The 23,204-nt window shown below is 40.8% G+C and overlaps 2 protein-coding genes across 8 annotated transcripts in view; one reads left to right on the top strand and one right to left on the bottom strand.

Annotated features, from left to right (window-relative positions):
• Positions 1-4,535, top strand: part of NDUFAF5 (NADH:ubiquinone oxidoreductase complex assembly factor 5) — a 35,571-nt gene extending 31,036 nt beyond the window's left edge. For 4 of the 7 annotated variants that reach the window (XR_013399743.1, XM_028828173.2, XM_001083688.5 and 1 more), the window contains 3 exons: positions 3,775-3,858; positions 4,186-4,268; positions 4,425-4,535. Coding sequence is in view for 4 of the 7 variants with exons in the window: in XM_028828173.2 (XP_028684006.1) it covers positions 3,775-3,858; positions 4,186-4,268; positions 4,425-4,517 (260 nt within the window). In the remaining 3 variants the exon portion in view is untranslated. Of the gene's footprint in view, positions 1-281; positions 1,056-1,740; positions 1,839-3,774; positions 3,859-4,185; positions 4,269-4,424 lie in introns of those variants that run through there. The other 3 variants (XR_001447604.3, XR_013399742.1, XM_077951186.1) reach the window with 2 other exon arrangements.
• Positions 1-23,204, bottom strand: part of ESF1 (ESF1 nucleolar pre-rRNA processing protein homolog) — a 130,025-nt gene that overhangs the window by 100,012 nt on the left and 6,809 nt on the right. The window lies entirely within an intron of this gene.

The raw sequence follows: 23,204 nt of genomic DNA, 5'->3' as shown, positions 1-23,204 counted from the left end.
GGCATCAAGAAGTTCAGTATCTTGTCCATGGTCACACTGAATCTGTAGTTACAATTTGAATTCAGAGTCCTATACTGCATATTTGATATGTATGTGGTTCTTTAAATTCAGATTAACATGTATATTCAGCGAAATGTATTAATCTTAAAGGTACAGCTACTTGTGTTTTAACCACCATCCTGACCAAAATATTGAACATTTTCAGTCTCTCAGAAGGTCGCCTTGTGCTCCTTCCAAATTGATAACCCCCTCTTTTCCTAAAGGTTTCATTTGTTTTTCAGATGGAGTCTCACTCTGTCACCTAGGCTAGAGTACAGCGGCACGATCTTGGCTCACTGCAACCTCTGCCTCCTGGGTTCAAGTAATTCTCCTGCTTCAGCCTCCCAAGTAGCTGGTATTACAGGCATGTGCCACCATGCCTGGCTAATTTTTGTATTTTTAGTAGAGACTGGGTTTCACCATGTTGGCCAGGCTGGTCTCGAACACCTGACCTCAGGTGATCCACCCATCTTGGCCTCCCAAAGTGCTGGGACTACAGGTGTGAGTCTCCTAAAGGTTTTAAATAGACCATATATTTTCAGGAACTATGGCCTAATACTTTCAGATGCTTTCCTAGTGCTTCTCTTTTTTTTTAACTGTAACATCTGTTACAGAAATCAGATTTCTTAGTTTTTGATACATCTTATCCATAGGAATATTAAGAGGAATTATTTAAACTTATAAAATGATATTTAATAAAATGGATACAATCATTAACAGGTTGGTTTTATACATCTTCGCTTACCGTTTATTGTGCATCTACCCATGTGCCAACCGCTGAGCCAACAGTGGAAATACATAGTTCCTGATCTCAGGGAGCTTATATTGTAGTAGGGAAGAGGAAACACACAAAGATAGAGACAGACTCATACATTCAACTGAAAATGAAATCATTTATAATAAAGTACAAGGAGAAACACAGGAGGAAAAGGCCCTAAATCTGCTTAGGGAGTCAGGAATGCTTTTGCAAAAGAGGCAGCACCTAAGCAAAAATGAGTTTTCCTGGAGAATGAAAGGTGGTTTGAGGTTTAAGAGAGCTAACATTGCATCCACATGGAGGTAGAATAGGATATGCACATCCTTCACTCTCCTGATTAAGGAATGGTACCATAATCCAGTATTCCTTGAGTATGTAGAACGGGGAGATGATGGGAAATGATACAGGATCAGAGGTTTCTACATTTTTTTTCAGATTAGCAATGTAATGTCTTGGAAGAATTTTGCATAGAGTAGAGAAAATGAGACAGATTTGTGTGTGTTAGAAAGCTCACCTTCCAGCATTGTTTATGAGGCATAGTTTATGAGGAAGGAAAGACTAGAGCTAACATGGTTAATCTGTTTGTTTTTTTGTTAAATGTATAAGGAAACCCAGGCACAGACAGAAGTTAAGTAACTTGTTCCAGATGATAATAATTAGTGAGTGGTAGAGCCATGATTTAAACCTAGTTGAGCAGCCTGATTTGTATGCTGAAATCTTAGCCATTCTCCCATGGAAAAAGTCAGAGGCAGAAGAGATGGGAAGAAGCATAGTCAGGGGGTGATGGAGGCAGGGAGACCATGGGAGACTTTCAGGTGTGCTCTTCTGCTGACTGGAAGATCATGTTACTTCCAAATTTGTTTCTGGTATTTTACATTTATGGTATACATTTTTTCTTAATGGTTGTGGTGTGTCTCATTGAAGCTGCTATTATTAATTCACAGAAGAAAAGTCCAGAATGTTGACCTAATTTTACAAAACAAGCTGCATATCAGCTGATGAATGCATGAGAAATTTTCAAGGCTTTCACAGTGGTCTTAAGGTAAGTTCAGTTATTTTTTTAAACAATACTCAGTATTGTTTTTAGTAAACCATAATAAATTAGGTTTATTTTTAATAAGCAGTTGAACTTCACCTTAAAAACACTGTGAGAGTCTTAAACAGTTAACCTGCTAGCCAGATTTTTCTGTTATCTCAAAGCCCAGGGTGAGTTGGAAGTCCCAAAGTTTCAGTTTTTCCCTGGGTGGTCTTCAGTAGAGGTCCCCCATGATGCATTAGGAGGTGTTATTCTTTTATAGATGGCAAAACTGGAATTCGATAGAGGTTGAATGACTTTGCCCCCGGTTATGTAAGAGTTAAAACTGGGAGTGTGATCCCAAAGTCCACTCTTTCCACCACCTCACACTGCTTCTGCAAGAAGGGAGGTTCAGTGTGGCAGTGTGAGTGGCTCGTGAGGGAAGGTTGGAGTGCTGCACAGTTACACCCTGTGCTCTGCAGTAGTGCTCTTGAATTTCTGTATGGCTGATGTAGGTCAGACCTTCAGAGAGTGTTATAACTACTAATCTTAATTAGTATATCCTAATACTGATTGTTTAGAAGGCATTTTAGAATTTATAGTGCATCACATGTTTATCTTTTCTACTGGTATTGTCCGTAACTAATGCATAATTAAGCCATAGCAGCAAGAAGTTGAGCAAAAATGAAAGCACCATACCTGAGCAACAGACTCTTCCAATGTGAGACCCAGTTTACCTCTGGTCACTTGATACGGTTAAAATTCGAGCACTAGAAGCCTTTAAGGAGCATCTAGTCTGATGGCTTTGAAGACCACAGATGATTGTCACGAGCTCATCCAGCTGCTTCACGACACCAAGAATATGGTCCACCTTTTTTTTTTATGATAATTAACCTACTAGTTTGTGTCTGTCGTTCTTCATGAATTGGGGCTATTGCACTTAGAGGATTTTAGTAGCGGGGATTCATTATTTTAGGAAATAGTAGAAATCGTTTGAGATTGAAGAGAAGAAAAAGGTTTAGGTGCAGCTAATTTGTTGATTGCTTTTAATAAGACTATTGAAAATGTGGTAGATTACTATTTTTAAACTGAAAGAATACTGATATTGGTAAGTTTATTCATTTCATGATTAGTGAAAGTAGAAAAACAAAACTAAGATAACATTTGATCATGTAGTAAAGTTTAATATGGAGAACACTTGAAGGATTTTTATTTCTGAAATTCTTTTAATTTTGTAGAGTGGCTTAAAATGTGCTCAGAGTAAATTTAAGTATTTGTATAAAGAAAAATCAAATATACAACATTAATCTTAAATGAACAATAGAATAATGCTTAACCTAGTTTTTCACCATCAACTTGAAGGAAAGAAGTCTAAAAATTTTAAAACATTAAGAGAAGTGCCTCTAAAAGAATGCACATAATTATTTCCTAATGTGAGATTAGTAAAAATTAGTAAAATATTGTAAATCTGAGAACACATAGTAGCTTTGGTAACTATCTAATGGGTTTCAAAGCCATCTTCCAAGTTTCACAATCATACTTACATTATGGCTTAGGAGTGAGGCATTGTGGCACTGACCTGTCTTCCTCCAAAGAGCGGCTGAAAGGAGCATGAGATATGACATGCTTGGTAAAGTTCTCACCAACTACTGACAACTCACCTGGGGTGGCAGTCACCTGGGTTTTGCCCAGCGGGCTTACTTTACACCATTGCTGGCAAGTAAAGCATTGTGGGGCTGCCTCCTGAAATGTCACTTGCCTGTCTTAATATTCAAAAAGTTTCAAGTAGTTTCGCTTTGGAGTCACTAAGAAGCCTAGCTATAATCTGAAAGTGAAATGAGATTTAGGTTTACATGACCCTTAGAGAATAAGGACAGGTAGATGAGATGGGATTAAGTCTGTGGTGTTGAGCTGTTCAGGGCATTTGCTGTATTATCTCAAACTACCTGTAGTGTATTTTTAGGTATGGGTGAGAGTAACTGTTCTTGGAATAGAAAAGCCCTGCTGCATCGAGACACAATGCTGGCAGCTGCAGCCGTGTACAGAGGTAAGGGATGACCGCTCTTTCACCTGCCTCACCATGGCACTTGTGCTGTATCATGTTGATTCCTTTCACATTGCCAATGTATTTTCCATTCCCATGAAGGCTCCCTCAGACTTCATGTCCTTCCTCTCAAAACACAGATCCTGTGGCTTTTTCCAGACAGCCTTTACGATTTCCTTACCCTCAGTATTAATAATTTTTCATGTAAGTTGTTCTCAGAATCTTACGAATATCCTATACCCATTTCTTTTTGAAGAACATGACCTTTATTGAGGAGAAATTTTTTCATACTTGCATTTTTTCAGACTTTAACCATTATTGTCTTTTTAGAAATGTACAGAAATGAGGATGGTTCAGTACCTGCCACATATCAGATCTATTACATGATAGGATGGAAATATCATGAGTCACAGGTAACATTATTAAGGTGGATCACTTTTCTTAGTGGGTTCATGTTCAGATTATTGTTTACTAACTGGGGGGAAGGGGTAATATAAGACAGCATTAATGGCTTTAATTGGGACTGTGTATTATCTATTTCTGATGTCTTTAATCTTTATTATTTTCAGGCAAGACCAGCTGAAAGAGGTTCTGCAACTGTGTCATTTGGAGAACTAGGAAAAATAAACAACCTTATGCCACAGGGGAAAAAATCACAATAAATATTTATTCAATGTTAATGTTGTCCAGAATTTTCATCAGAAATGGATAGTTTTCACATCTAAAATTATTACATTTTGAAGCAAGAAGCACTCTAAGCTATTTACTAATAGACTTTTCATATAATTAGGAAAACCTGATATCACATCTATAGTAACCTTTTCAGTTTCATATTGTTTCTGTTTCCATAAGGATACTGCTGAGTGTCTTTGCAGATTGAGCCTAAAAGCAAAGAAAATATTTCCCTAAAATATTTGCAAATAATGTTCACATATGTAAATGCCTGGGAAAATATTACTCATGCTGACCTTTTGTACCTTTTTCTCCTGCTTTGATCTTTTGTTACTTCTGCGAAAGGACCACAGCCATGGAGATGAGAGGAGGAACAAGTTGGTCGGTTCTTTAGAGTTCTGGCTCATTTAGATTGAAAAACATAGACTTTTTATAATCACTATTGTAGGGTACTTAAGCCAAAGTTGTATTTGTCATACTGTTTTCTTTGCCTTGAAGAGGAACAGATGAATATGCACCTTCTCCAGAGTTATGTGGTTTTAGAATTTAGAAGAGCATGTATCTTTATTAAATCCCTCCTCAACTCTTTTTAAAGCATCTGAATTTAACCTTATTTCTTTTTTACCTCCATGGTGTGGGTGGGACCACCATGGTTTTACACCCCACCCTACCTTAGGGAAGAAGAAAACATTTTAAAGAATTACAGAAGCAGAATCACATGTAAAAGTCTCTGCACAGTCATCAGTTTATTGTTAGGCTTTCCTTTGTATTTTCTGGGCTTAAGCACTATTGTCTTAATCTAAGTTCACAGTCCTGTTGTTGTCGAGGAGGGTTCAAAATCATGTGGAGATAATCAAGCTCAGACAGCTTAAGATAGGTGGGAAGAATGTACAGGAAGCAGGGAGAAGGCTGAGAAGCAAGCAGGAGTGAGCGCTAGGTGTGTTGTTTCCAATTAGCTGTTTGCTGTCTTTTCCATTTAACCTGGGTGCTGCCCCAGCCTCACCTTCAGCCTTCAGTGATCTATGATAGCATTTCCTTCTGTCTCCTCTCAGTCTCTCTCTCTTCTGCCTTCCTTCCCTCCTTTCTGGTATTAGCAGCAAGCTCTCCATGTGTCGGGGCTGTGTCTTAGCCTGTACATAGCACATGGTGCTTTGTTCATAGTAGATATTCAGTTAAATTTTGAACTAATATTATATGACAGACTTGCCCTTTGAAAGATTAAGTTATAGTTAAAAACCAAGATTTGTAGGAGAAAAAGAAATTATTCTCTTCAGTTGGAAAAATCATCGATATTTGAAACTGGGATACGCTTGGTAGCTTTTTTGTTTTATTTTAACACAAAGTAAACCTGTGAAGTAGAATTTGGTGTTTTGTTTTTTGGGTTTTTTTTTTTTTAGCTTAATTTTCAGAATTTGAAGACAGAGAACAACAAAAAAAACAAAACACTCTGTGCTAGCCAGGTGCAATGGTGCATGCCTGTAGTCCCAACTGCTTGGGAAACTGAGGCAGGAGGATCACTTGAGCCTAGGAGTTCAAGGCTGCAGTGAGCTATCTGTGCCATGGCACTCCAGCCTGTGCAAAAGAGGAGACCTCATCTTAAGAAAAATCCACCAAAAACCCTGTTTTAAAGTGCAAACTGATGATGGAGGAATGGGTAAATTCCGGGACTCTGTATTTCCAAAAGGACATGTGTTTATGTGCATTAATACTTGTTTTTGAAGAACACATCTCAAAGCGTTAAGTGGCTGTTGCTGAGGAAGGAGACTGAGGGACCGGGTGTGTCTGTGTCGTTCTGTTTGAATGTCTGTCGGGGGTATAGAAACTAGGAGGGAGACTTGTACATTTCACTTTTTAAACTTCCTGTAAATTTTGAATTTTCCAAGCAAGAATACTGCTTTTGCTTATTTAATGTCAACGGTGTTATATGTGGATGGTGGGGTGGAGCTAAGGATTACTCTACCCTGGCTATCCCATAAAAAACTTCATTTGTTTAAAAAAATTAAGGAAAGAAAACACAGCTAATTGAGGACCCTTATTGTTTAATGTGAGTGACTGTACTGAAAACATTTATTTTAGTGTGTATAACACTAGTGAAATTATTTTTTTAGTTGAAATCTGCTCAAAGTATGCTATTAAGCTTTTATTGTTCCGAGCCGTCAGGAAACTGATTGTTCTGAATAACCACATTTTCCAAATGATTAAGAGCCCATCCTTTTAAGCAATGAAACTTAAAAAGTCTTTATTAAAATTTTTTCAAAAATATGTTACATTCTTAAATGGTATATGATAATCATTTCTTTTTTTTTTTTTTTTTTTTTTGAAATGGAGTCTCACTCTGTTTCCAGACTGGAGTACAGTGGCACAATCTTGGCTCACTACAACCTCTATGTCTGCCGAGTTCAAGTGATTCTGCTGCCTCAGCTTCCCAAGTAGCTGGGATTACAGGTGCGCGCCACCACGCCAGCTAATTTTTGTATTTTTAGTAGAGACGGGGTTTCACCATGTTGGCCAGCATGGTCTCGATCTCTTGACCTTGTGATCCACCCACCTCGGCCTCCCAAAGTGCTGGGATTACGGGCGTGAGCCACCATGCCCGACCAATAATCATTTCTTGATAACCCCACAGTTATTATCATAAACTCAAATTGTACTGTATTGCTTGTTCCCAGACTAGCCCCAAGAATGCTGTGGTTGGTTTTGTGTATTTTCCAGCACTTTTCTTATTTGCTGTCAGTTGTCAATTTCAACACCTTGACCAAAATGAACTTTCTTGAGTCATTTCTTCTGTTTTACTATAAGATTAGAATTCATACTGAAAGATTTCTAGGACTTGTGTATTAAGGTAGGGAAGAGGAACTAGGTTCTGAGAGAAGGACTCCTTTGGAATAAAATGCATGAGCTTTATTGGTTCCTTTAACAGATCTTCATTGAGTTTCATGTGCCAGGCATCCAACTATTCTCTGCTTTTATAGTTGTCAGTCTGACAGGGCTCGAGTGTGTGCACACTGTGACACCTGTTGGCTGCCAGGAGACTGGCTTATTTCCTGGTTTTTAGCAATATTCCAGGTTGTTGGCCTGGAGAATTCCAAAGGTGGCAGTAAATATGAAAACTTACATCTATAAAACAAAGAGTTTTTGCTTTACAGGAAGAATTTGTAGGATTTATTGAGATAAGCTACCTATATACATCAAGTATGTGATGTGATTGTAAGAAATTACGGAAGTAAGTCATGAAGTACCTGTGAGGGAAGTTTTATATATTTTTCAAACTCTTTTAGTACCATTTTCATCCACTAGGTGGAAACAATTACAGTACAGTATGACCCACATTAAAGACATGTACAGTTTTTTGGCCAGGCGCAGTGGCTCACGCCTGTGATCTCAGCACTTTGGAAAACTGAAGCGGGAGGATTGCTTGAGCCCAGGAGTTTGAGACCAGCTTGGGCAACGTGATGAAACCCTGTCTCTACAAATAAAAAAAAAATTAGCCAGGCATGGTGGCATATGACTGTGGTCCCAGCTACTCAGAAGGCTGAGGTGGGAGTATTGCTTGAGCCCAGGAGGTCAAGGCTGCAACAAGCTGTCGCACCACTGCACTCTAGCCTGGGCAACAGCAAGATCCTCGTCTCAAAAAAAAAAAAAAAAAAATGTACAATTTTTATATTGATTATGTATTCCTTAAGTAGGAATGGAATAAAAGTATTTTACCATGGATTGTCTTCTGTGAAGGAAAGAAGTGAATATTAGTAGATATTTGGCAAAAAGAAAGATAGTTAATGCAGTTATGATTATTCTGTTCCTTTGTAAGTTACCATTGGCCTCTCTTGCTTAAGAAATATTTTGAGCTTTTTGGGGGAGGGGTTGTGGTTAATGATGTGAAATTAATCTTCAGGAAATTTATCATGAGCAGACTTGCCTTTTCAGATATTGGTATATTTTAATTCTCCACCTGAATACATGACAGATACTTTACCATGCTGGTTTAAAAAGCATTAATCTGAAAATATTAGAAGGTAGAGTGAGCACAGGTAAGTTATTGTTAACAAATAAGGAAATAATGCTTTGCCATCTGTGGTGGTTTTAAAACCTATCCACAAATTTTTGACATGCTTCTCTTTAAGACAGGACACTTCAATCCCTCTAAGTACAGGCTGAGTTTAGTGATTCCCTTCCAACAAATGGATGGTATGTCGCTTCTGAGACTAGATAATAAAAGGCATTGCATCCTCCTTACTCTGCTGGATCATTCACTCTGGGGAAAGCCAGCAGCCGTATTGTAAGGCCACTCAACTCCATGGAGAAGACCTAGAAGTGAGAAGCAGAGGCCTCCAGCCAAAAGCCATGTGAAGGAGCCATCTGGAAGCAATTCTCCAGGCCCAGTCAAACTTAAGATGACTGTGGTCCCAGCCAATGCTTTGAGCACAACCTCATGAGAGGCCCTGAGCCAGAACCACCTAGCTAACCCACTCAGATATCTTACCTACAGAAACTGAGATGATCAATGTTTGTAGTTTAAGCAACTGTGTTTATGAGTAATTTGTTACACAGCAATAGATAACTGATATGCTATATACTCTCTTCAGGAGGTGTATTAGGGTGGGCAAGGTATTCTGGGTTGTTACTGTTAAGTATAAAACGTGGGCCGCTTATTTACAATTAAGTAAAGTTAATGTAAACTATTACTTTTGTTCTCAGAGAACACCAGACCTGAAATGCTCTTGCCTGGAGATTTGATTCCATGATATATTGAACTAACTTCCCAAGTTAAGTTTAGTAGGCCTCAAATTTTATTTCCTGGGAATATTAGGATAAATTTTTTGGAAGCCTCGATGGGTTAATTTTCAAATGAAACCTGAGAATTTGGGAAGACCATGAGAATTCAGTGAGCTACACAACTGCACACAGATTCCTCAGCCAGTCCTCTTCTGCCCTAGCCGTTGAGTTGCAACAGCTCATTAGGATGGACTATTGACACTGCATACTTGTTATCAGGCTCACAAATGAGTACAAGGATGTGGAAATAGCAAGGGCTCTCTAAAGCCAGACTTGATCCTGCATTGTTAGCCACTGCTAAAACCAGGCAAAAGTAAATTGCTTGCACTTTGAAAGTGGCCATTGTAACCCAGCCAGTGTCTAGACTCTTCATTCAGGAATCTCATGTGTGCAGCCAGGATGCCCGTTGCTAGTTCTGTGAGAACAGGTCTGGTGGTAGAATATCAGGAGCACTTACCAGGTGTACTATTAGGAGTGTTTGTGCTCATATTGTGAGTGGGAGATTGGGGAGAGAATTCCAAAGGAAGAATTGCCAGTCTTTGCCGTAAAAGACTATGAAAGTCGAAGAAAGGTCAGGGGTGGGAGTCAGGTGGTCTGAGTTTAGTGCTGGCCCTGTTTGTTCCTAATGCTGGGGCAGACTCCATCTCTCGGACCTCAACATCTTCAGCTGTAAAATTACAGGTTTGCTAATTGGTGAGTCTCAAAGGAGGATACAAGCCTGCCTTTCACGTTCCTGAAGGGCTTTTTCAAACAACACTTCCACCTTTCTCTCCGTAGTTGAGTCACAGCCACAGGGAGCTCATGTCAGAGGTGGGAAACAGTTGTGAGCCATTGGACAGGATGATCTCAGAGGAGCTTTTCAGCTTGACCCCAGAACCTGGGTCCCAAGGCAAAGTGGACAGGAAGCCCTCCCATCTTTACAGTTTCTCAGACTCTCTGTTGACCTTTGGGAACTTCTTTTCCCTTCAAAGTAAACTTTGACTTCACCTGAGGATAAGACTTAAGCAGGAAGCACAGTATGGTTTACCTTGGGTCCCCTAATCTTTAAAAAGTGAGTGAGAATGCTGGGGTTTTTTTGTTTTTACTCCTGGGCTTAAGCAATTCTGCCTCAGCCTCCCAAGGAGCTAGGCTTACAGGCATGTGCCACGATGCCCAGCTCAATAATGCATTTTGTTGTTGTTTGAGATGGAGTCTGGCTCTCTCGCCCAGGCTGGAGTGCAGTGGTGCCATCTCGGCTCACTGTAACCTCCACCTCCTGGGTTCAAGTGATTCTCCCGTCTCAGCCTCCCAAGTAGCTGGAATTACAGGCCTGCATCACCACACCCAGCTAATTTTTGTATTTTTAGTAGATACAGCGTTTCACCACGTTGGCCAGGCTGGTTTCGAATTCCTGACCTCAGGTGATCTGCAGGCCTCGGCCTCCCAAAGTGCTGGGATTACAGGCGTGAGCCACTGTGCCCCGCCAAAGAATGCATTTTCATTTTAAGTTTCTGGGTCACAAAGGAGGGCCCCAGACCCTTATATATCCAGCATGGATAGCCTTCTATATTTTCCATAGAAGATGACATTTTCTCACAGGCACCAAGCATTCAGCATTTGGGAAGTGTCCCTTCGTTTTGCACAAAGTTCCCAGTTACTTGTCTAGGTGACAAGTCCTGGCTGCAGAACAGGAAATGCTCAGGCTTCAGGTGGCAGCACTCTGGAGGACCAAGTAAAGAAACAGGTACGAAAGTACTGCAGTCTAACCAAGTCAGGTTGTCCGTGTAATTTCCCGAGGAGCCAACTGGACACTCATGGTTCTCCACAAAGGAAGCTTCTTTTAACCTGCACACAGTTGTTACGAATTGGTAAAGCCCTCTCGAAGGCTCCCTGTACTATGTTCTCACCAGGCAATGTGCTAAGCCTTAGATATCCATTCTCAATTCACATTGCATCCTCAGTTCCCTAAGAGATAGATATTAGTACTATTGTCCCCATTTGTCAGTTGAGGAAACACGCTTAGGTTGTGACTTCTCCAAGGTCACATAAGTGACAGAGCCAGTTTTGACTTCAGTCTTGTATATGAAGGAAACAGTACAATTAATTAATGTAGTATGCTGCCTTCTTTGGAAGTAGAAACCTGTGAGCTCCCAGCCTTTCTTCATATCCTCCGTTCCACCATACCCTTGTACACTCCAGCCAGCATATTAGAACCAGTCCGGTGATTCCACCCACTGTCTCCAACACATGCTCAGCCCTTTTCTTGAATCCTTGTCCCCGCAGAACTGCCTGCACTCTAAACTCTTCTGGGTCCCTTCTACTGGAAGATCAGTCATCCTTCATATCCAGCTCAAGTTTATTTTTCCTTTTTTGTCCCAGGCCATCTTGAACTTTTATTAGTTCCATTTCCTTTAGCACTTTGTACATTGTTTCCTGTTCATGAATTCTGCCTCTTCAGCTAACTGTTTAGCTTCCTCGAGCATTGACACTACAATAACCAGGGTTCCAACAGCCATAGGGAAAGCCCAGATAGAGTCACTATGACCCCTGTGAGCACGGCACAGCAGGAGACGGGAAGGACAGGCAGTTAGCATCAGGCACATTGAGCTGCAGCTTCTAAGGATCAACCACTCAACTGAGATTCAAAGCTAGACTCCTATCTCAGGGATCTGGGTACCAAGGAAAAAGAGACATGCATGTGAATGATGGGGCAGAAATACAATTGCTGGGACTGGGAGACAGGGAAGGGCGTGGCTTTAGAGAGCAAGACTAGAACCATGATGTGAGGCCAAAGCAGGGCCTGCAGCACAGCTGACGGCATTATGTTATGGGGCAGGGTAGATTCCCATCCAGGCAAGATGTTCAGCTGTTGTTAGATATAGGGTGGCCCAGTGGAGTAGTGGCTAGGATTAGCATGAGTTCTGAAGTCACACCCTTCAATGGATCCCCTTTCTAGCAGTAACTAACATACCTTTGTTAAGTTACTCAGCTGCTGTGAGATGAGAGCCGTTCTTCAAAGCATCAGTATAACACTTAGCAGATAATAAGAATCACACTTCTTCGGCTTAGGAAGCCAAGCTCATTAGATGCCTTAAGTGCTTGGTACAATAACTCTTATATTTATAGGTGTTACAAAAGGAAGTAGAGGTGGAGCAGAGGAGATGGAGAGGAGAATTTCCAGAGGTCAATGTGGTTAGTGAAGCTGAGGTAAGCACGTGGATGTCTTTCCTGTAAGGCTTCTCGGAACCTTTAAAGTAATTCTGAATCTCCCAAAGCAGGGTAAACTTTAGGACATCGTCCAGACTTAATGGTCCAGTAACCCTTTGATCAAGGAGGATCATGCAAGACCTTTTTTTTTTTTTTTTGAGACATTCTCGCTCTGTCGCCCGGGCTGGAGTGCAGTGGTGTGATCTTGGCTCACTGCAAGCTCCACCTCCTGGGTTCAAGCCATTCTCCTGCCTCAGCCTCCCGAGTAGCTGGGACCACAGGCGCCCACCACCGCATCCCCCTCAATTGTTTGCATTTTTAGTAGAGGTGGGGTTTCACCGTGGTCTCGATCTCCTGACTGTCATGCGCGTCCGTGTGAAGAGCCCACCAAACAGGCTTTGTGCGAGCAATAAAGCTTTTTAATCACCTGGGGGCAGGCGGGCTGAGTCCGAAAAGAGAGTCAGCGAAGGGAGATAAGGGTGGGGCCATTTTATAGGATTTGAGTAGGTAAAGGAAAATTACAGTCAAAGGGGGGTTGTTCTCTGGTGGGCAGGAGTGGGGGTCACAAGGTGCTCAGTGGGAGAGCTCTTTGAGCCAGGAAAAGAACTTTCACAAGGTAATGTCATCACTTAAGGCAAGGACCGGCCATTTTCACTTCTTTTATGGTGGAATGTCATCGGTTAAGGCGGGACAGGGCATTTTCACTTCTTTTGTGATTCTTCAGTTACTTCAGGCCATCTGGGCGTATACATGCAAGTCACAGGGGATGTTAGCTTGGGCTCAGAGGCCTGACACTGACCTCGTGATCCGCCCACCTCAGCCCCTCAGGGTACTGGGATTACTCAGTCCCAGCACAATGCTAGGCATTGTACAGGCTTGTTAAATAATTTGAATAATTCTCGAAAAATCTACATTCAGTTATCAGAATCTGTTCACCTACAAAATTGTTTATAAACTTTCTCAAGGCAGTCAGTGCAATGGTTAAGTACTGGCTGTATGGTCTTGGACAAGTTACTTTACCTCAGCTTCCTCTTCTGTAACAGAGGGATGATGGGCCTGGCGCAGTGGCTCATGCTTGTAATCCCAGGACTCTGGAAGTCTGAGATGGTGGCACACACCTGTAATTGCAGCTACTCAGGAGGCTAAAGCAGGAGAATCTCTTGAACCCAGGAGGCGGAGGTTGCAGTGAGCTGAAATCACGCCACTGCACTCTAGCCTGGGCAACAGAGCGAGACTCTGTCTCAAAAAAAAAAAAAAAAAAAAAGGAGGGATGATGATACAGTATTCTCCCAGGAAGGCAGTTGTGAAGATCAAATGAGCTAATAATACATTCAGTTAGAACAGTGCCTGGCACATAATAAGCATGATATGTTACCTATTATTATTCTAGACAGAATGAATTTCAGGGAAGCTTTTAAGGATAAATTATTTACTGCTGTTGTAGTGCTAGCTTACCATTTGTTCTACATTCAGTTGCCTCTTGCTCACTTGGAAGACTGATTAATAAACAGGTACTGCTTAAAGTCACTGTCCCTTTTTAAAAAAGAATAAACCACTTGACTCAGACAGCTATTTTGCTTCTATGGCAAAATCTAAATAGAATTCAAATATAAGAAATTCATTTTAATGCTTTATTAGGTGAAGGTCGAACATATTTTCTTTTAGAGGCACTTCCTCTTTACCTGGAATTATTTTCTGATTAATGAAAATGCGAGTTAGGATAATTCATTTCACACCAGCACACACCTCAAAAAACAGGAAGTAAATGTTTCTGTATTGATACAGGTACAAATGCTGGATGAAATTAATTAGGTGGCCAAAAAACAGCTAAGAATTCAAATCTCGCAGCCTAAAAAATAATTTTATTCTTGCCATACATGAAAAGATTTAAAAAAATTTTTGGTATAGACAACTATAACAACACCTCTTAACACCTGAGAGGCTAGAGTGAATTATAAAACTTTTGAGCTGTAGGACATTAGAGCAATCTTTTTGTGCAAATAAGGAAATTGAGTCCCACAGAGAGGGACTGACTTGCTTGAGGTCATAGCTAGGAGTGGAGAGAGAGGACATAGGTGTTCCAGTGTCTTGCCCAGAAATCCATGCAGGCTTGACAGTTACGCAACCCCAGCTCAGTCCCAGTCCCAGACAGTGCACCTGCCCTCCTCAGGAGGTGTAGAGAAAGGTGTGAACGTTCTCATGGTCCCTTGGGGAGCTCTGCATTCCAAGGACCTCCAGTGAGGAGTCCTTCACAAAATCCAGAGTCACTCCAGATTGAATTTGTTTAGAGCAAATTTCTGTGTTGCGGGTTACAATAGACCTCAACATGGGCTGTGTGTTGAGAATAAAAACAAAAAATACTGTTCCCTGGGTCTCACTGCCAGGGATTCTGATTAAATTTGGCATTGGGAGTTTTAAGAGCTATAGTCCCTGCTCCAGAGCAAGAGTTTTCTGAGCAGAGAAAACTTCTCCATGAATCACAGACCCCTTTTTACCTCCCCACCACTCTGTTGCAGTCAGGAATTTTGAAGAAGTGCTGCTGCTGTTGTGTTGGTTCTGGAAACACGTGTGTCATTGCACACTTCATGATGGACTTACATTAGAGAGGGAAGTTGTGTCAGACTGGGCTGGGAGTGAAGCAGGGTGGGTGTGGACAAGTTCTTCATTCAGTACTTACTGAGCACCTACTATACACAAAGCTCTGGACACCAAGAGATGAGAGGAACCTGATCACTGCCCTCCCAGAGCTCACAGCCCAGCCGACTAGAGACCACGGGGAGGCTGACATTGTGCCTTTTCTTGGGACCAAAAGTACTTTGATTGAGGCACCGATGTGGAAGGCACTGTGCAATGCTCATACCTGGATAAATAGAACAGGGTCCCTGCCTTCGTTACACTGGTATAAGGTGACATGGGCACTCAACCATAGTTCAAGGTAGAATATAAGAAGTGCCAGAAAAGATGTCTAACCATGAGCCTTACCAGTTCCAAGGAAAGTGAGTGCTGTTTGTGTGGTGGAGCGGGTGGTATCAGGAAAGCCTTCATCCATGTTTTCGTTCATTCCACCCAAACCACACCATGCCGGGAGCTGGGGTATAAGGAGAAGAAATCCCAGCCATTAGGAGGCCTCCAGGCAAGTGGAGGAAAACAACAATAAACAATACAGTATCTCTTCAATTCTAAGTGCCTTCGACTGCAAATTGCATCCTGATTTTGGAGATGTTAAAATTTGGAAAAAGATGTATTTTAGAATTAATGGAATAAAGGAGTAATAGATAACTCAGATGCTTACTATTGACCAGGCACTGTCCTAAGTGCTTATATGTATCACTTTTTACTTATCTAATAAAAGGCAATTACATGCAGTGACAAGTGGCTTTTGGGAAACACAGTGAATAAATGAAGAAGTGAATGAATATACACTAGAAGAATAAACCCTGAATAAACCCTTTGTCTTCCATCCTTAGACCATCTGGAGAAGGCAGTTCCTGGTCTAAGAATTTAGATCCTTACAAATGGTAATTTCCAAACTTTAGTGTTGTCAAGGAAACCACTAAGAGAGAGATATAGATAGCTCGGTAATGATCCCATTCCTTATTTCTAACAAGTCCAAAGAAGCAGTGGGTTGGCCGGGCGCGGTGGCTCAAGCCTGTAATCCCAGCACTTTGGGAGGCCGAGACGGGTGGATCACGAGGTCAGGAGATCGAGACCATCCTGGCTAACACGGTGAAACCCCGTCTCTACTAAAAAAATACAAAAAAAACTAGCCGGGTGATGTGGCGGGCGCCTGTAGTCCCAGCTACTCGGGAGGCTGAGGCAGGAGAATGGCGTAAACCCGGGAGGCGGAGCTTGCAGTGAGCTGAGATCCGGCCACTGCACTCCAGCCTGGGCGACAGAGTGAGACTCCGTCTCAAAAAAAAGAAAAAAAAGAAGCAGTGGGGTGCGTGTGTGTGTGTGTGTGTGTTCTGAGGGAGAAGGGAGATACAGAGAATTAAAAAACTGTTACTCACAGGCAAGGCACAGTGGCTTACACCTGTAATCCCAGCACTTTGGGAGACCCAGGTAGGCAGATCACCTGAGGTCAGAACTTTGAGACCAGCCTGGCCAACATGATGAAACATTGTCTCTACTAAAATACAAAAATTAGCCGGGTGTGGTGGCAGTCACCTGTAATCCCAGCTACTCGGGAGGCTGAGGTAGGAGAATTGTTTGAACCCAGGAGGCGGGGGAGGTGGAGGTTGAAGTGAGCAGAGATCATGCCACTGCACTCCAGCCTGGGTGAGAGAGCGAAAACAGTCCGGGCGCCGTGGCTCACACCTGTAATCCCAACACTTTGGGAGGCCAAAGCGGGCAGATGATGAGGTCAAGAGATCGAGACCATCCTGTCCAACACAGTGAAACCCCACCTCTACTAAAAATACAAAAATTAGCTGGGTGTGTTGGCTTACGCCTGTAGTCCCGACTACTCGGGAGGTGGAGGCAGGAGAATCGCTTGAACCCGGGAGGCAGAGGTGAGATCATGCCACTGCACTCCAGCCTGGTGACAAAGCAAGAATCTATCTCAAAAAAAAAAAAAAAAAAAGAAAGAAAAAGAAAACAACTATTACTCTTAAATCATTACACAGAGGGCTAACTTCATTTTAAAGGAGGTTGCCACTGCAAATAGTGAGTTCCTGAGGAAAACAGGATACATTAATTGCATTTAAAGTTTGGTGAGAAGGTCTGCAAATAATTGGAATTCTTGTCAAGGGACCCAAAAATCCTACTTTAAAAACAGCTCTCTGGATGATTCTTATGTACACTAGATTTTAAGAATCATTAGTTTTGTCTCGGCCTCTGAAATAAGGAGGCATATTTGCCACACATACTAATGAGACCTAAATAGGGACTGGGGTTTGAGGATGCAAAACCTACTCAAACTGCTTTGTCTTTCTCCCATCCCTCCCTCACTGTACTTCCCAGCCAAGTAAATCACTAGCACCCAAGTTCTTATTCTGGGGTCGGCTTCTGGGAGAACTGGAACTAGTACAGGGAGTTTGACCTTATCCTGAAGGCAATGTACAATCACTGAAGACTTTTTGGCTTTTTGTTCTAGAGATGGGGCCTTTCTCTGCAGCCCAGGCTGGAGTGCAGGAGCACAATCATAGCTCACTGCAGCCTGGTACTCCTCAGCTCAAAAGGGATTCCCCTGCCTCGGCCTCCTGAGTGGCTGAGAGAGACTGCAGGTGCAAGTCACCCTACCTGGCTAATACTGAAGAGTTTTAATTGAGGGAGTGGCAAGCAATTTCTTTTTTAAAAAGATCTTTCTGGGCTGGGCACAGTGGCTCACACCTGTAATGTCAGCACTTTGGGAGGCCGAGGTGGGCAGATCACCTGAGGTCAGGAGTTCGAGACCAGCCTGGCCAACATGGCAAAACCCTGTATTTACTAAAAATACAAAAATTAGCCAGGAGTGGTGGCAGGTGCCTGTAATCCCAGGCACTTGGGAGGCTGAGGCAGGAGAATCACTTGAACCCAGGAGGCAGAGTTTGCAGTGAGCCGAGATTATATCACTGTCCTCCAGCTTGGGAGACAGGGTGAGACTCCATCTCAAAAAAAAAAAAAAAAAAAAAAAATATATATATATATATATATATATAATCTCTCTGATCTCTCTGGATACAGGATGGAGAATGGAATCAAGGAGATAGAACATTTAGAGTAACAAGAGCCCAGGGGGAGAGGTGGAGGCAGACTGTGCAGGAGTGAAGACTATGGATGAGGATTGAAAGGGAGGAGGGAAATCAATAGGACTTCATGATTGATTGATTGCTTGGAGGTGGGGGAAGGATGGGGAGTGCTGGATGAAACTGCCCTGGGAGAATGTACAGACTGAGGAGAAAACAGCACACAAGGAGGGTTCTTTCTTCCCATTTGAGCTGGCTCTTGAAAGATGGTGAAGACTTTTTAGAAAACGTTTTTTTCTTAGCTGGGCGCAGCAGCGTCCTCTTATAATCCCAGCTAATTGGGAGGCTGAGATGGGAGGATTATTTGAGCCCAGGAGTTTGAGGCTGCAATGGGATATGATCACACCACTGCACTCCAGCCTGGGTGACAGCAAGACTCTGCTTCTTTAAAAACAAAAGCAAACAGACAAACAAAGAAAACAGGTAGGTAGAAAACATCTTTTTCTAATTACCCCCACCATCATTATAAAAGTTATACATGTTCATTGTGAAAACTTTGGGAAATTTTTAAACCTGTAGTACCATCAATCACTGTTAAAATCTCAGTGTATCTCTCTCCAGATTTTACTAACAGCTAGCTACCTGGATAATAAAAATCAAAATCAAATCATCCTGTATACTGTATTGTGTCCTGCCTTCTTCACATAATACTATGCGGTGGGCATTTTTCTGTCTTTCTTTTTTAAAAAGTATGACTTTTAATGGCTACGAATTTCATTGTGTGAATGTACCACACATTATTTGATGATCTCTATTTTTAGGACTATGTTTTTTCCAACCTTTTTTTCCATTATAGATAGCTACATGATGAGTAGAATAAATTACTAGGACTAGAATTGCTGAACTAAAGTACGTGAACATATTTAGGGCTCTTGATATATTTATTATCCCAGAATAATTATGCCTCTGTACATCTCGTACTAACTGGGTAGGTCAGCTCCAGGAGGGCAGGGGTTTGGGTCTGTATTGATATCCCCAGGACCTAGAAAGTTCCTGGACCCTAATAGATTTTCGATAACTACTGAATGCTCAAAAATTATGAATGAACAGAGAGCAAGTAAATGAATATCTCACCATACCCTCACTACACTGGTTATAATTATGTATTAGATCTTTAACATTATATTACTGTTTTCATTGCTAGGATTATTAAGTATCAGCTCACATGCTTTCCTGTGGAAGGACAGTGGCTAACTTTGGCATTTGATGAGAACCAAGTTCAAATACACTTATTAGCTGTGTGATTTTGAGTCTTGCTTCGCTACTCTTTTTTAAATGGACATGATAGTAGTATATCCCTTACAGAATCACTGTGGTGAAGAATGATATATGCGTAGACTACTCACAGTGTCTGTAAATAGTGGCACAAATAAATGTTGGGTATGTGTTAAATTGATTGTTTATATTGTCACATCCTTTGCCCATTTTTTTTTCTAGTTCATAGTTTAAGTATTACAGTCCTTAACTCACTGACACATTTATTACGACATTTACCCTCATTTCTGTCATTTTGTATATGGTGGTTTTCTTAATGTTCCAAAATTATATTTTATTTCTACCCTAATCTGTGCAGTTTTTCCTTTGTGGTGACTTTCATTGCTTTGGTGCTTAAAAATTATTTCCCCACACTAAGATCTTAAACATTATTTTTTTAGGTTGGTTTAAATTTTTTCTAGCCTTTTTTAAACGGTCCTGCACAAAATGGTTTAATGTATTGTTTATTTTTGTCTATGGTGGGGCATATATTAATTAGACTAGCCTAGATTAGGCAGCAGCTACAAATAAACTCTGAAATGGCGTCACACAACAAAAGTTGATTTCTCATCCAGGCCTAGTCTATGTAAGTTGGGGAGGGGATCACCATGTAGTGACTGGGAGATCCACACGCCCTCCATCTGCTGCTAGCGCCCTCTCATCCGGTGGTTTCTAAGTTCTTAGCGGGAAAAAAGAAGGGTGGAGGAAGCACAGCAGCTTTCAATTGCTTTGGCTTTCTAGAAGTGACAAATTCCACTTGTACTCACAGTTCATTGATCAGAACTAGTGACCTGGGCCCAACATAGTCACCAGGAGGCTGGGGAATTTCGGGGAGCATGTGGAATGTTGATTAATGGGCGCCCACTGTCTCTGTAAGAGGGGGTGAGGGAATAATCTATTTTTTCCCAAAATTATCCCAGGATCCCTTTTCTTCTGAGTTAGAGATTGTTAAAAGTTACAGTGAAGTTTAAGGAATAAAATAGCATTCATATCCCCCCAAACCCTAACTTAACAACTGTCAAGATTTTGTTATATTTGTCACCATTTATTTTTTATCACAGCTTTGAGACGTTATTTGTATACCACAAAATTTGCCCTTTTACAGTGAACAATTCAGTGGTTTTTAGTATATTCACAGAGTTGTCCAACCATTACCAATATTTAATATTAAGACATTTTTCATCACCTCCACAAGAAACATCATGCCCATTAGCAGTCATTTTCCACTCTGCACCAACCCCTGGGCCCTGGCTAAGACTAATCGAAATACCTTCCGTCTCTGGGAATGTTCCCGTTCTGGATATTTCATATAAATGGAATCATACAATATGTGGCCTGGCTCCTTTCACCTAGCATAATATTTTTAAGGTTCATCCATGTTGTTACATGCATCAATACTTCATTACTTTTTATTGCTGAATAATATTCCATTGTGTGTGTCCATCTGTTGATGGATATTTAGGTTGTTTCCACTTTTTGACTATTGTGGGTAATGCGGCTATGAATATTTGTGTACCAGTTTTTACGTAAACATGTTTTCAGTTCTCTTAGGTGTATACTAAGCAGCAGAATTGCTGGCTTATATAGTAACTCTATGCTTAATTTTCTGAGAAACTGCCAGACTGCCTTCTGCATAATGCACTCTGCTGTTGTTCTATAGGTAACTATTAGGTCTAGTTGGTTTGTAGTGTTGTTCAGGTGTTCTAGTTCTTTATGATCTTCTGCCTAGTTAGCCTATCCATTATTAAACATGGGATATTAAACAAATGTTGAATTTTTTACTTCTTTAATTCTGTCAGTTTTTGCTTCATGATTTTGGAGTTCTATTATTATATGCATATATATTTATAATTGTTATATCTTCTAATGAATCTCCCGTTTTTCATTATAAAATGTCCCTTTTCCCTCTAATACCATTTTTTTTGGTCTTCAAATTTATTTTGTTTAATACTAGCATAGCCACTTTTGCTCTTTTGGTCACAGTTTGCATGGTATACCTTCTTTCAATCTTTTACTTTAAACCTATTCATGTCTTTGAATCTAGAGTATGTTTCTTGTAGATGGCAGATGGTTAGATCATGGTTTCTAGAAAATTAATTCTGCCAATCCCAGCAGAGATAATCACTGTGATGAAACATCCATTTTCATGTGTGCCTTTGCAGAGTTTTCTAATATATTACATACGTAGGTACAACTCTTTCTTTTTTTTTACAAACTGTGACCAAATTTTATAAACTGTTTTGAGATATGTTTTTATGTTTTTTTCCACATCACAATAAAACATGGTATTTCCAAGTCAGTAAATATTAATAAATGGCATCATTTTAAATTGCTCTATGTTGTCTTGACTAGATGTATGACAATTTATTTATCTAGTGTATTATTTAGGTGATTTCCAATTTTTTGTCATTATAAGTAACACCAGGGAAACAGCATGTCATAGTTAATTTTATGCGTGTATTTGGTTATGATTTACTATAAATGTCAAGAGGTGGAATTGATATAAACTCCCAAACCACCCACTCTAGACTCGGCATGCCAGAGTGTCAGTTTTCCCACACTTCAGTCTTTTTTTTTTTTTTAATCAGATCACTTAAAAATAACACAGATGTAAAATGCAGTCTGGACTTAGGGGGAACATTTGCCTCAATGGTTAGTTCCCAGTAGCTCAATAATGTAGTCTCCTGCTTTCTTAGTCAACTTGATGAAGTTTTAATTTAATGGCATCCTATTATGGACTAAAATTATGAACAGGCCAGTACAGGGAGAAACTAAAAACAGAACCAGAAGGTTGTCAGTGCTCTTTTGAGGAACTTCAGAAGACCTTATGTTAATAACTGTCCCAGGAAACATCAGCCCTGGGCTAATTATTATAGGCCTAAGTGCAGAAAGCTTTTGCTTTTGCTTCTTTCATTTTTCAAGGACTCTAGTTCCCTAATGAGTGCTGAAGTTCTCAGCACTCTGTTTCCTTGATGTGTCCTGATATAGAACATATTGGAAAGATGGCTTGGCCACAGGCTGCTCTTAAAACTACAAAATTTGTGCCTAGATCAGTTGTATTTGTCTAAACCCAGGTCAAAATAGGGCTTCCCCATTCTAGATTGTAAAATCAAATGAAGTCCACTTTTCTTGTAATAGTTTTATAGGTTCATTTATTTATTAGATTTAAATCTTTGCTTGTGTGAAATTTCTTTCAATAAAACTTGTGAGATAGGGATTTGAATTTATTTTTTCCAGTGGGTTACCCTATACTACAGTACATTTCTGGATAACCTACCATTGCTCCTTTTTATTTTTTAGAGTCAGGATCTCACTCTATCACCCAGGCTGGAGTGCAGTAGTGTGATCATAGCTCACTATACCCTCAAGCTCCTGGGCTCAAGTAATTCTCCCACCTCAGCCTCCCAAGTATTAATAGGTAGGACTGCAGGCATGTGACATCATGCCTAGCTAATTTTTTAAATTTTTGTAGAGACAGGTTTCAAACTCCTGACCTCAAGCAATTTTCCCACCTCTGCCTCAGTGTTGGGATTACAGGCACGAGCTACCACACCCCCCCTTCTCCATCGATTTGAAATGCCACTTTATGTATTTGGGTCATTTCTGGATGCTCTATGCTGTCTTATTCAAATGGATTAATTATCATAGCTTTATATTTTATTGGCTTGTTTAGCTATTTCTTTCTCATTACTCTCCTTTTCCAGAATTGTCCTTGCCATTCATTTACGTTTATTTTTC

The sequence above is a fragment of the Macaca mulatta genome, chromosome 10 (genome assembly GCF_049350105.2).
Source record: "Macaca mulatta isolate MMU2019108-1 chromosome 10, T2T-MMU8v2.0, whole genome shotgun sequence".
NCBI lineage: Eukaryota > Metazoa > Chordata > Mammalia > Primates > Cercopithecidae > Macaca > Macaca mulatta.
Note: the sequence above shows the minus strand (reverse complement) of the source record. Positions and strands in the feature narration are given on the sequence as shown.